The 15,462-nt window shown below is 37.1% G+C and overlaps 1 protein-coding gene across 2 annotated transcripts in view; it reads left to right on the top strand.

Moving 5' to 3' along the window:
• Window positions 1-15,462, top strand: part of SFMBT2 (Scm like with four mbt domains 2) — a 154,499-nt gene that overhangs the window by 77,283 nt on the left and 61,754 nt on the right. For both annotated transcript variants that reach the window (XM_075208590.1, XM_075208589.1), the window contains one exon: window positions 11,464-11,552. In XM_075208590.1, coding sequence (XP_075064691.1) covers window positions 11,464-11,552 — 89 coding nt within the window. The remainder of the gene's footprint in view (window positions 1-11,463; window positions 11,553-15,462) is intronic.

Below are 15,462 nucleotides of genomic sequence, written 5' to 3'. Positions count from 1 at the left end.
ATATATTCCATGAGCAAACGCAGTTGCTCAAAACTGTCTTGGAAAACCCGAACTAATACAAACATATTAATATCGGAACATAAATGTGCAAATACTATTTGTTTTATATCAGCCAATTAATAAAATGTGATGAAAAGAGCACCAGCAACATCCTACTGATGCAAACGCTTACAGGGTTATGGGTAATGTTTGGAACGTAATTACTTTCCCCAGCCAGAGCAGTGGGCTAACTCTGCATAGACACATTTCTATAACACTCTTTATAAACTAATATGTAAGTGTGAATTCACGTTTTATTGTTGAATAAATTGATTATGCTGACTTATACTGCATACATTTTCCTTTTGAGGTTGTATCACTGTAAAAACAACTGGCAGCTGGATTGCAGGACAGCAACTTTTGTCATATTGTAATAACCAATCTGTCTTAACCTATAACACTGTAATGTTATGGTTATTAATGTTGATTTATAAGAAAATAATAATTTGACACATTGCTTATAGAAATCACTTATCACTGTCCTACACAGTTAATTTGTTGAAAAACAACATATATCAGACATGTAAAGATAACTTGTAGCGTTTCCTTGTTTTTAAAGGGTTGTATCACAGTTTTGAAAAATGCATTTATCAAATGAAGATTACTGCTATTGCTGTGAGATATTTTAATTCACAAGTGTGCAGGTGTAAACGTTTCCACTATTCCACGTTTACACTCTGATCTGATTAACAGTATAACCGTTGAATATATTTACACATGAACTTTATATATCGTATACATATGATTAAACTTTATTGAAGCATGTATTCATTGATGATACAGAAATGCCAGCATTGGTAGTATATATATATATATATATATATATATATATATATATATATATATATATATACACACATATCTATATCACATTAAAGTCTATGACCCATGACTGATGCACATAGGAAACAAGTTCATCTGTATTGAGACATCAGAGTAAGTTTACATGCCTGGGCAATAGAAAAGAAGAGTAGTGTGTTTTCTTAGTAACATATTGGTGAAAACAAGGCATGTGGACCTCCTAGCACTCTGATAGCCCCAGAACAATGCTCTTATGATAAATTCCCTGAGTGTGAATTCTAGTTGCAGTAACATTATAGTGTCTTTGGTGATTTGGTCTTGTAGCTGTAATTCATACCCCTTGGTACTCTGAAACCATCTCTGGGTCTTTCCCTTGGTAGGGACTGGAAGGGTGTGAATGAAACTCTCCCACTTAGGGGTCTGTTTTTCTTTTTGGATGACACCAATCCATTCTAAAAACACTTGTCTTTGAATAGTGAGATGGTGGAATTGTAAATCCACATCTCAAAAATATTACATCTGGCTGCTGTGTATATGACAAACGATCATTTTTGCTCACCTTCCTGCTGCCTGGAATGGTTCCCTGAATAGCCCATTCTGGTCATGGGGACAACAGATTAACCAGATATTCAGTTGCATATATTTTGATTCGGAGCCAAAAGTATTTAATTGTGTATTTGGTAATAATAATTAAAAATCTGCTATGGGGTCACAGGTAAACTCTATGATAAATATGTAAAACCATTTTGCTGTAAGTGCCAGCTGTATAAACCTAAAGGAGTCTGTCAGGGAATGTGCCAGCGAGTCCGAGGATACAGAGGAAAAGTGATCCTACTGTTGTGTTATACCTGATTTACTTTTCCTGTGACCGAGATATTAGTACAAAGTTGCAGTGCTGTGAGATAACTTTACGTTTCCATGGTTTTATTAATAAGAGGATGTTCAAGTGATTGTTCCAGACAGATTCAAATAATGTGCTCATCGCCCCACTGGTATCTTGATAGTGCTGAAGGAAAGCCAGGTTGAATGAGTGTATCCAAATTTAGTTACATCTTGGGCATATGTACAGGGTATCCTGAATCTCTTGCCCTTCAAAATACAATTATGTGTTAGAGACATAGTGGGATAATTTGTTGGCGAATGCATGGATTAGTTTCCTGTTTGTGTGCCTTTTAGGGTGGAACATTTCTGAAAAACACAGGGCATAGAGATACAAGGAAAAATTGTAGCTTTGTGGTGACATACTGCAAACCAGGTGTGTGGCCCTGGTCATTCATACTTTGTCCTCTTTATGGCTACCTGTTAGTGCAGTTTGTTGGAGCTGGTGGGTCTAGTAATTTTGCATAGTATTTATTTTTCCTTAATCTGTTAAAAATTATGTCTAATTTAGTGGTGGAAGACATAACTTATACAACATACACAAAATGCCTCGAGAGGACCTTAACACATATATAAGGGTATTTTAATTTCTGGTTTGCAGACAGTTATTTGCATTTTTGGTTTAATTTTAATTCACATTAGGAGGATGGTACAGACACTAGAAATAAAAAAAAATATGGAAAATACCTTGACTTAGTACTCTCAAAATGTATGAGTTTATTTTCCATGAATCTCTATGTAAAGACCAGTGCCTGACAACATCGCAGCAACATCAACAAATGGCAGTGACATATGCAAATCAGAGCTCGAAGGCAGTGAACAATCCACTGTTTTTAGAACGATAAAGAACCTTAAAGATTGAAGTCATTTTTGGTTGTTTAAATTCTCTTTTTAAATAGTAGATTATTTAGATTAGGTTAACAGCCATTTAATTTATGATCATGGTGCAATTCTGCTATGGGATGTTGGGGTTCGGGCCTGTGGTTGGCACATGCTATGTAGAAGTCTAAGGCCTAGATTTACTAAGCTGCGGGTTTGAAAAAGTTTGGATGTTGCCTATAGCAACCAATCAGATTCTAGCTGTCATTTTGTAGAATGTACTAAATAAATGAAAGCTAGAATCTGATTGGTTGCTATAGGCAACATTCCCACTTTTTCAAACCCGCAGCTTAGTAAATCTAGCCCTAAGTATTTATTTCTGTGTATGGAATGCACTCTAGTTTTTACTCCAAAAATTATGAATAAAAGGAACACTCAGTTTCATCTAGTGATGTTTATTACATTCTTAACATTTTTTTTGGGGGGGTGGTTGAGACATTTATTTATTTTATTTTTTTTTGGGGGGGGAATTTGAAACATTAATCAGTGTACCGTAGTGTGCTTGCTAAAACGCTGCCCAAAGTAACAAGTCTTTGAGTAAACATAATTCTCAATAAAGCAATATATACAAGCTATCATAAACATTGTCATGGGAGTTTAGAGTTAATGAAACATATCTTAATAGTTATTAACAGCATAAACAATGTATACCAAAATGAATGCCAAACATGCCTTCGTTTATTGTATAGGAACATCATTTTAAATCTGTGGATTTCTTTACAGTTCATAGATTTTAGGGGCCTCCTCTGAATTCATGGCCGTTGAAATCTTTATATTGTGCCCCCACCTTTTGGCATGAAGTAAGACACTCCTCAGAGTGTATGCTACACAGCTGCTACACAGCTCATTGATTTGCAGAGACTCATTTCTGCTTGACACTATTTTTCTTAGAATGAATCTTCTCTGCGCTATCCAAGTTCAAATACTTTATTGTTTGTTAATTATGTGTACAGAGAAGGCATCACTAACAATGACTTCATGTCAATGGCAACGATCAGGCTGGCAAGAGAAATGGATTAGGAAGGCATCTCTCCCCGTGCCACTCAAGCTTGACTCTTATTTTAAATGATTACCCTCCGCAGCACCAAGTCACTTTATATAGCATATATATGTAAGGCCAGGGATGGAGCCATATATTGCTGGGCCCCAGAATAAAATTTGGATAGAGGCCCTGCAGTACCAGTCTCATCTCCTAGGCTCTGTTCTCCATAGAGCACACCAGAATCCTCTTCTGAGCACAGACTGAACCATAGATCCTTCACTCTGCTCTTTTGAGTGCAGAACAAGGGCCTGGGAGGTGGAGGCCACCCGGCATTGCTGGGCCACCCTCACCGTCAGGACCTTGTTAGAAATGCTTGCATGGAAAAGTTACCATAAGGTGTCATGCATAGGCTCATTATGTAACGTGGAAAAGCAGCCATTTGAATCTGGAAGAACACTACAAAATAACTTGTGGTTTTCAATAAAGTTAGCATTATATGCCTTGTGACAAGCTCATTCTCTCTAGATAGAAAGAAAGCATCAAGGACTTTGGAATGTCACATTTTTCTAGAGATCCAAAAAGTCGCAAAGCGATCGGGGAGACACTCGCCCTTCATCAACATAGCTATCAGTCAGTGTATCTCAAGACACTGATACAGCAATTCGAATAGCAGAAAACTACTACACAACTAAACACAGGGTAAATGTTATTCTGCAGATCATTGTGATGTGAATATCCCTGGAACATTGTTTATTGCTTAACAAATCTTGGGACTTCCCAGGTGATTATTTCAAGCATCATCAGTGTTTTTCTACCATATGAGTATATCTAGGGTTTTTATAATGTTGAAGAAAAATGAGGTTTTGGTTTATTTCCCACCCATTCTTTACCTTGGGTTCCAAGTACTGCATAACAACAATTATACATACTTGCCAACTCTCCCGGAATGTCCGGGAGACTCCCGCATTTTGCGATTTGCGTCATGACATCACAGGGGGCGGAGCCGAATTGACGCGATTTTGGCCGCCCCGCCCCTCACGCCCACCTCCACTGGCTGGCTCCCGGAAGGGAGCTGAAGAAAGTAGGTAAGTATGCAATTATACAGAAAAAATAAAATTATGTTCATAAAAATCCTGGTTATCCAGGAGATTTATGAGTCTTAATTTTACAAAAGTTAATGATATAAAAATCACATTTCCTCTAGACCAATCTAGGTCTAGTTTGGAAAAGCCATATGGCATGAGCACACAACTGAAACCTGAGGGATGCTCTGAGTCTTGTAGTTGCCATGATCTGACAGTTCTCAGACATTCTGCAGGCTATGAAGAAGAAATCTAATACTTTTTTACAGATTTCTTTCTTTCAATGTCACATGGAATCCTCAGTATATTTACAGGGCTGTGTTGCTACATCGAGAGTTCTGTCAATTATCTCATGTTATCTCACAGGGGCAATATCTACATACAGTATACTGTGCATTCTTTGTTTGCTATTCTTTATTTTGGAGAATTACAATGTTTATATGATCTACAAATACACAATTGTGTTAAATATATTTGTAGATAAGCAAACTCAATTTTGAATGATCAGTTTTGAAATGTGTTAGATGGAGTTCTCACTTTAGTGTATTATTATTATTATTATTATTATTATTATTATTATTATTATCATTTATTTGTTGGGCGCAACAAGGTTTCCGCAGCGCCGTACATAGTACAAACAGTAGACCATACAGGGTTAAACAGTACAGAACGATAAACACAAAGTACCAATGCTTCAGTAACTCCGGGACAGACCTATAGAGTAAGGACAGAGCAGAAGAATAGGTATGGAGACACGAGGGAAGACGGGCCCTGCTCATACGAGCTTACATCCTAAGGGAGTATACACAGTGTATAAAAATAAACAATATATTGCTAGATTACATACCCTATGCCTACACTGGTTTAATTCCAATGAAGTATAAACATTGATTTTGTACCCTAGTTATAAATGAAGTAATACTATAGACATGCACAGCTCTGTAACTCTAAATATAATTTTGGTCTTTAACAATAAACCACTGCATAGTAGTAGCACCAGGATCACTGTTTTAGAATAATTTTAATGTGATAATGCAGTTAAAAAATGAAGTAAGACATATATAGAATTAAATTGTTTGTAAGCCTGCAATGTGAGTTATGTTGTTAGACACCTGTCACACAGAGCAATGTGTAATGATATTCTGCTCCAAAACAGGTCCTTACAGCTTTGGAAAGGTGATGCACTGCTGTCAAAGGGTGTACAAAAGCCAAAGCAAGGTGTAGGAGCACACTGAAAATACCAGGCACAAACTAGTCTCAGTAGGAATATATGTATATTAAACATTTTATCAATATTACACATATTTATTAGAAATTAAATGAGATTGTTAGTACATATTTTTTTCATATACAATTGTTGTAATCCTGTTGGTGGATAGAGATGTGGCTAGAGCAAAGTCAGTTGGAGGTTTATTGTTGTTTTAATGTTTGTTTTATTATTAGAGTAAAGTAAATGATATTGGCTAAAATAGAGTAAGGGAGCAGTGGCCGTGCATTCACAGTACTGTTGAGTTCAGTGTCTCTATCAGTAAAGTTCTGATTAACGTGACTTTCTGCTAGTTTGCTGGATGCACTGTGGATGTAAACCCTGTCATTTTAGTGTTGATATAAGATTCCACAGAAAACAGATTTACAGATTGTTGTTCTTGTCTTTGTCAAAGATATCGGACCTGATGCAGAGTTGGTCCTAAAGTGGGTGTAAACATATTTACCCCTATATGCTGAGCTGTACCCATCTTAGGTTCCGTGCAGGTCTTCACCAGCAGTATATGCCCCTGGTTTACATCAAGTACACATGACATACACTTACATCCAACTTGCACAAATGTTTTTATCCAATTGTTTATGTGCAATATACACATAATTTATAAGGCATCAATAAAATTGCAAAAAGCTCTTTAATACAGCAAAAGTGCTCCCATTGTATAAAAAAGTGTTGCTTAAACAAACACAAAAGCATTATATATCCTGAGGGTAACAGAAAGCACCAATCAGCATTAGCGGTGCAATCACAAACAGTCAATCACAAGTGGTTTTCTAGTTATCATCCACCTGTTCACCTGCCACTGACCACCCACATATACTATGGTTTTCACAGGCATATACAATATGGGGCATAGTCAATTGACGACGGGATCGGCGAAAATCCCGCGCTCGAAAAATATTACCGTTAATACGGTAATATCTCGCTGGATTTCAGCTCGCAGCTCTCTGAGCTGCGAGCTGAAATCCAGTGAGTAAATTACCGTATTAACCGTTTTTACTCGCAGGATTAAAGTATTAACGGTAATATTTTTAGATCCCGCCGTCAATTGAATACCCCCTTATGTGTCTTATTCCCGGTCTGTACCCATTTGCATTTGTACAAGCACGTCCTTACTGTACACGACCTACGTTAGAACGCCCCCTCACATCTCCCAGGCGTAGGCTGACATAAGTGGCAGAACCATGCAAATTTGCATGGCCACATATGTGTGCGCCCACTTTCTGGGCATGTGCAGAGCGATTTCACAAGAAATATACTACGCAAACTGCTGTAGTACTCGCTATGGATCAACACCATTTTGTTCTCAGACACTAAAACAATATTAAGCATGCATTATCTTACTTTGAAGATACATGTCCCCCTTGAGTCTACACTCCCATAATTGTTTGAAGTAAAGTATGGGGTAGGTAGATTTTTGTATGGAGTTCCCATTTGATAATTCAAATGTGAAATTACATGATAATTTGAAGGCGAAATCACTTTTATAGAACTTCTCTTTCTACTCTGCCTCACCTGTGGGGGAAGGAGTATATCCATCCCTCTCCAATAGCCTTCAATAGAATGCGTGTAATCATCTCTATAGGAATGGCTTACTGCAGTGTCTGGCTTCAGTAATAGGTAGCTAGTATAGGAGGAATACTGGGAGGTGGGGGCTTTTATATAAACTCAATTATGCCTGTAACTTTTGTATTGCAGTTTAGAAAAAAACATCATAATGTTGATTAAAAAAATCAAATATATGATGGGTTGTTATGGGCAACACCACATTTTCCCCATTGCTTTCCCAAGTACTTGCAAATCAAAAAACAATAGTGTTTATTTTATTTTCTCTACTTTCTGGTGAAAGACAGTAAAGAGTCAGGTGTTTTCACAATCACAGCAGTGTTTTAGACAAATTCAAAATGTTTTCTATTAACTTGATTCAATAAATGGCATTGGCTCATCTCGTTTCCATTCATTTGCATATAATAGTGAGTGTATCTTTTTGCCTTCTAGCATATTAACTAACATGAATGTGCACACAATAATCACACTTGATACCATAGCATGTTGACTTCAATAAAACTCTGTAGTGACTTATTCCAGGATTAGAAGTCTTTGTAGAAGATATTCAATAGGCCATATCCCTCCTTCTCCCCATCTTCATAGAGATTCATGGTTCCATCTTCCCACATGTATGATCTGTGTCAAATAAATGAATGTAAGAAATACATTTATTCTACCAATATATTTAAGATGGCCATCATATTCTTACACTGACAGAATAAATAGCAAAAATGATAAACTGATAAAACAGTGGACACTCTCTATCCCTGTAATTCTGCCTATGTGACCATTCCTGAAATCTGGGCCTGGATTTAGAATTTCATGTAGTCAAGATAATTTTATAACTTTTACCCAGTGCTAAGAGTCCCACAATATTGCAGGGAAGGCAAAAATGCTTAAAATGTAACTATACCACTCTCAGAATTATGTACTTCTCATATTCATGTTTTGCATACTTAGATCTATGTACACTGTATACTTCCTGATTAGATAAACAAAAACCATTGTGCTTGCATGGGCCATTGCTCAGTCTGTGTACAAGCTTCAACCCTTTGCTTAGTGACAAATTCAATTACATGATGCAAATGCCAAACATGTGCTGCAGCATAGCAACCGATCAAATATTGGCATTTATTAGTCTAATTGACACTAGGCTGATCAAATTGCAATAGTTGCTTTAGATTACAAAATGTGTTGTTTTTGTGTTTTAGTGCTAAATAAGCCTTTAAAAATACATGCCTAATTCAGTAATGGCAAACCGTTTGTATATGAGGATCACCTGATGTAGTTGGCTTATTTTTTTGTATTCTTTTGCATTAATGCATTCATATTTTTGCAACAAAGAAATGGACAGAACAGTAGGTAATTGCAGCAGTTGTATTTGCGCCTGAGCCCCCACAAGGCCCGTGCAGTTATCTCCATTTTATTGTGACGGGTCTCTTCAGAGTCAAATTGCAATGGAGCCTTGAACACTTTAGTAGTAATACTGTCTTACGTTTTTGTGAGAATTAGAGTTGGTTGACCATTTGTACTAAGAGTTATCAAAATATATGGTACAGTAGAGTCCTGTTCTATACTAAAGTCTATGCACTTTACACTTTGGATTAGGACAAAGACAACAAGATAATATGGTTGTGGGTTTACATAAGACCCTGGACACTTCAATGAATATGGTGTATGCCGCATATGACTTGGTAGTAGATGGAATAACAGAATGTCCCCAACAACTGTTTATAAAATGCTTTATTGAAGTGCAAAACAGAATAAGGCTCCGCCAGGTTGCATGTTCATTGGGGATTATTATGTAAAAATTACTTAGAACAAATAAGGAGTAAAAGAGACTTAAGTTGTAAGTCATATTCTATGAACAGTTAAAACTTTTTAAAATTATCTTTAAGTCATGTAAGTAAATGTATGTGATTGAGGCACACTTGGCAAAACTAAGGCACTTTCATAGAACTGACATCCAGTTTAAGTAACACAACAAATAAAAAGAAATTGTTATCAATTCTATTTTGTTTTTGTGCAAATTATTTTAAAAAATTCAAGTAGAATATTAAAAAAATATGTATATTGTTATTGTAAATCATTTTTGCATTGAAAACACTTCAAAAATTGTATTTTATTATACGTTTTAGATTTTTTGCATGTATGTTATTCTTATAGATTTTGACATCCATGAGTTTTCTGTAACAATAAAAAGCAGAAATTCATATACACTTTTTGTAGAATATGGAGGGAGTACTTCTACTTCCTTTACTCCGTTAATTTAAATTTTTATAGAATATCCCCTGTCATTATTTTCCTACTTGACACTCAAGGGTTGATGAGCAAGGCTCAGCAACAGTAGCAATGGGGCTCACTGCAAGGGAAACCTTGTGGGCCACCGTACTAGAGATTCAGGTAACCTCATTTGGAAACTTATTAAATCCCAGGAACCTAACTTAGTTACTTTATCATTCACTTTGCTAGGAGACCCAACAGCGATGTAACATGATGTGTTGGCATACACTGCAAAGATGCCACCCTCACAATACCCATTTTGCATCATGGGATGGTATAGACCCAGGTCACAAAATGAAAGTGTTTAGAACCAGGAACTACAGCTGTAGAAATCTCAGTGTTCACCCTCAGACCTGCCATCATGTCCAGCAGACCTGTGTCACAGATCATCATTTATGTGAGCCGCCACATAATTCAGAGCCATGCACAATCAGCACAATATAAACAGAACAATATACAAGTAAGGAAGGGATGAAAGAGATGATGGAATCAGTAGAAACAGATGAGAGTAGTCAGCCATATAATACGCACACACACTTGTGCATTACAGTTCAGCTAAAAGCGGAAGACTGTACACCGACAGATCAGAGACTCCGAGGCATGTGCTGCATTGTCACTGGGAGTGGAGGTGGTGAAGGGGAAACTCATTGTTGTATGACAGAGGATCAGTGATAAGGAGAACTAACTTACAGCGTATGTAATTGATAATAAAACAACAAAGCTCTCACTTTGGAGAAAAGAAAATGTAACTGGAGATATTAAGATAGTCACAGACACCTCAAGCTACCCTTCTGCACCTATTATTTCCTGTAAGCTGCACTTCCTTCTCATATCTGACTTCCAGGGGGGAATTCAGTTAGCCGCAAGGTGTCTCCGGAATGTCCATGAGGCACTTCACGGCGGAGATTTAACAGAAATCTCCGCTTATTTTTCTTCACTGTGCAATGTCCACGCGCCACATCACCTGTAATTGAATATCCCCCAGTGAGGGCTGTATCTGTGATGCTCAAAGCATGCACTGCACATCCAGTGGATACTGAACGGTTTGAACCTTGGCATCTGGAGCATAAGAGAGAGGATCAGAGGGTGCTGGGTAAACTGTTGCCATACACTTAGGCAGGATCCCTAGGTACCTACCTCTTCTGAACACCATGCAAGGCAGTGTCTGTCCTACACTTTGGCAAGATACCCACAAATACCTGTTGCATATGAGCAGGTATGGCTACAGCTATCCTGCACCTGACCTCTGTGAGGTACAAACAAAAATTAGCAAAGGTTTAAACCATAAACATGCTGCAGAGACAAATATTGTGAGGTTCCTTGGGATCCCAGGGCTAATTGAATCTGTCCCTAAGCAGGCATTATGTCCTGACCACTGGACATGATCACAATACAATACTTATAGATTGTAATAGCCCTTATGTTAATTAACAGCTTACTCTCAGCCAGTACTAAGAATTGAAACTGTATAGTGGGTGGTCAGTTATATATAAAAGGGACATTGCCAGTGACAGCTACAATTGTAAATCAAGGACACTTGGCAACCAGTGCATATGGCAGTGTAAATGAAAGTGCATTTGTTTACATCATAAACACAAATATACTGATATCCATATGTGAATTATATTCACCATTCAGATAATTAATATATTTGATCACATGATAAGTGCATGTATAATTACTAATTTATACCCTTTTCTTTCCAGGAATAAACGACAAATGCACTGACTGGGCTGAGTTCCTGATTCACGATTTGACTGGCTCCAGGACTGCCCCAGCAAAATTATTAGAGGGAGTATGTACCTTACTGGAAATATACCAAGTCTTATTTTTGCTTTGATTCTTCATTTCCTAGAATTGATGTTATCATTCAATGGGCTATATATATTTTTGGGCATTTTTGCTTGAAAAGCCAATTTTGTCATTATTTTCTATACATCCTGAAATGAAGTAGTGCTGCTTTATATTTATACTGCAGTGTAAACGCTGACACTATCTGTGGCATAGTCATTACTCATATTACCAATCACAGTTACTGCCCATTAGATTCATTTACATATATGTGGCTACTTCTCAGAAAACATTGCACAGTTGTTCTACTGTGTGTTTGCTAAACATATGGATATATAACTAGATGTGGAAAACTATTACATTTTTTGTTTTTAAACTTTTTTTATTTGGGTCTTAAGAGGCAAAGTGTTAACATGTTAAAAAAAACAAACAAAATCCACCTATACATGGGTATTGAGTTACATAAAAGGAAACGTATGTAAGGGACACGTGCATATAGGAGGTACTTCCTTGTTGGTTTTGGGGGAGACAAACAGAAAGGAGGGGAGAGTAGAGTATGGAGGGGGAGAGTTCACGTATAGAAAGAAGTCGGGTGGATGAGGAAATGGTTAGCAGTGGGTCGTCAATATTGGTAGGTCAGGATGAAGTATCAAGCAAGTGTGGTTACGTTGAGGATAAAGGAGGGGCTGCACCGTAATGGTTTGTCCATGGCGACCAAACAGCTTGGAAGACAGCGGGAGCATTGTGTAACGTGGCTGTTATACTCTCCATGTGATATGTAGGCCATATTCTTTGTATGGTGATAGATATTGTAGATGGGGCAATATTTTTCCAGTGGGCAGCTATGAGACACATCACTGCATAACAATATGTTGGAGTAGCTTCTGTGAGTGGCGAGGGGTGTGGGGAATGGGCCTGGGCAACAATATGTATAATGCAGAGTCATGTATGTGAGCTTCAGTAATGGACAACATGAGCGAGTGGATGTGTTGCCAGTAGGGGCATATTGGGCAGGTTTACCATATGTGCAGCAGGGTGTCTCAAACTATTACATTTTTAAGTGAAATCAAATCCAGAAATTTAAAATGTTTTGCTTAAGTTGTTCTAGTGACAAATACAGTATCTAGAAGAGAACTACACAATTTCTGAACTATTTGAATTAACCAATGAATAAAACTTATATGTACTGTCTGCCATCTAATTGTGGACGATACGTTACTAATGTGTAGGAAGTAATATTATGTTTTCAGTTTTACTAATTTACACTAAAAATCCCACATTCTTAGATGCTCCGTTAATTATCATCTGTCATTACAACGATGATTGTTCACAATTGTTTATTAAAAAATCATCCCCGACCAGCGCATTTGATAGGCGGCTGTCCCTACAATGGCTTTACTTACCTTAAAACTCTGGTCACTATTGCAAAGTAGCTAAGCCCAGACCACATTATTGTTATGACTAGTATGTGGACTGTCGTTATTATGGGGACTGCAGTAATTTGCCAAATGGAACTTTACTTAAAAATGCCTAAACCTTGCGAAAACAGCAGTTTCCGCATGGTTTAGGGCTTCATAAATAGGCCCCGTAGGGAGGGTCAGGAAGAAATATCACATGGACTGATACTTTAACGGTACACAAATAACTCCATAAATTCTGTTTAATCCTCAAATGTATCTTTTGTTAAGAGATAATATAATGCTTCATTTAAAACAAGAATAGTGAAATGGAGTTAGTAAAGCTAGCAGCGTACAGGGCAGGCGGTTGTCAGGGAAACCGATCGCAGGATCTGTGAACTCCACAAGAATTGGTGTTCAGGTTTTGCTTGTAAAGTGTGTTAAAAGGGGTCATCAGAGTACAATGAATAACTGTTATTAAAAAGGCTCACTTTACATTGCTAAAAGAGGTTTTTAGTGCATTTCCATTGCATTATTCTCTGGAACAAAGAGCTTTGTATACACACATCCTCAAAAGGGAAATTTGTGCAGTCATTATTTATAGCTTTATTTTTTATTAGACTGAGCCAAACAAATTAACAGTCAAACTGTTTATTGTTGTTAAGTCATACTACAGTTAAAATGAGTTTCCCTGAACCATTGACATACTTCCTCATAGAGAAATCAGGGGAAATGATCATACAGCTATCAGTTTGAGTAATTTAACCTTTACTCTGTATTGGGTTTAAACTGTTATACACAATATAGGATGATGTGGCGCTTCACTAAGATTGCAGCCTAATACGTGGAATGGAGAGTCCACCTCTCTCCAAAATACAATATTATAAAATCATGGACCACGTACGTTTTAAGCGCAGACTTTCACACACATAGAAGATGTTCCATATCAATATAGACTCCTCCCACTTGATGATAATTATTCCGTGTCTATAGGTGGATATACCAAACCTATAACGAACTCAAACGACACAAAAACAGGGACAATAATAGTGCAGTATGTTCACAACTTAATAATGATAGTCCCAAAAGAAGTCCCAATGGTAGATTGTTTATATTCATTCACTTTGTGCAGGGAACGGAAACGACACCAAAAAAGAATCCTGTGTTGTTCATATCCAACTCCCCCAATGATATTATGCTTACAAGAATGCAAAAGGTATTGGGCATCTCGTGTATATATATATTCAGAAAACTCTCCTTTACATCTCATCTCAGGGTACACTCCACCGATTAGATGATGCAAAACAAAATAATAAAACACAATCTGGTGCATTAACTTTAAAAAAACATGTTTATTACATAACCAACATGTCATGCTTCACAAGTTAAAACATGTATAAAAGATAATGCATATATTCGTACCAGATTTAGCTGTGATCATACGTATATGTTCAAACGTCGATTCTATCCAAAAAACGTCAGGTAACAGGAACACAAATCAGCTGATTTCTATCCAAAAAACGTCAGGTAACAGGAACACAAATCAGCTGATTTGTGTTCCTGTTACCTGACGTTTTTTGGATAGAATCGACGTTTGAGCATATACGTATGATCACAGCTAAATCTGGTACGAATATATGCATTATCTTTTATACATGTTTTAACTTGTGAAGCATGACATGTTGGTTATGTAATAAACATGTTTTTTTAAAGTTAATGCACCAGATTGTGTTTTATTATTTTGTTTTGCATCATCTAATCGGTGGAGTGTACCCTGAGATGAGATGTAAAGGAGAGTTTTCTGAATATATATACACGAGATGCCCAATACCTTTTGCATTCTTGTAAGCATAATATCATTGGGGGAGTTGGATATGAACAACACAGGATTCTTTTTTGGTGTTGTTTCCGTTCCCTGCACAAAGTGAATGAATATAAATAATCTACCTTTGGGACTTCTTTTGGGACTATCATTATTAAGTTGTGAACATACTGCACTATTATTGTCCCTGTTTTTGTGTCGTTTGAGTTCGTTATAGGTTTGGTATATCCACCTATAGACACGGAATAATTATCATCAAGTGGGAGGAGTCTAATTTGATATGGAACATCTTCTATGTGTGTGAAAGTCTGCGCTTAAAACGTACGTGGTCCATGATTTTATAATTCTGTATTGGGTTTTTTGACACTAGCAGTCAATTATTATGTGGAAAACATTTTGTCTATTACATATATGTAGTATGTGTAGTGCTAGTTTGCAACATACAGAGGTAAATGACACAATTCTACTACTATTACTATTATTACTGTTTATATAGTGCCAACTATATTACACAGCACTGTGCATATGGGACCTCATTTAGAGTCGGACGCAAAGTCTATTTTAGGCGCAGCCAACAAAAAACACTACCTCGCATGTGCAACAGGCACCAAATCCGCCTGCATCTTGGACGCAATTAACACTTGCGATAGCTTGCGACTCACTACGAGAGAATGGGAGGAACACGGAATTGTGAA

This window comes from Mixophyes fleayi, chromosome 4, assembly GCF_038048845.1.
Source record: "Mixophyes fleayi isolate aMixFle1 chromosome 4, aMixFle1.hap1, whole genome shotgun sequence".
Classification (NCBI taxonomy): Eukaryota; Metazoa; Chordata; class Amphibia; order Anura; family Limnodynastidae; genus Mixophyes; species Mixophyes fleayi.
The sequence above is the reverse complement of the archived record's forward strand: the minus strand, read 5'-3'. Positions and strand labels throughout refer to the sequence as shown.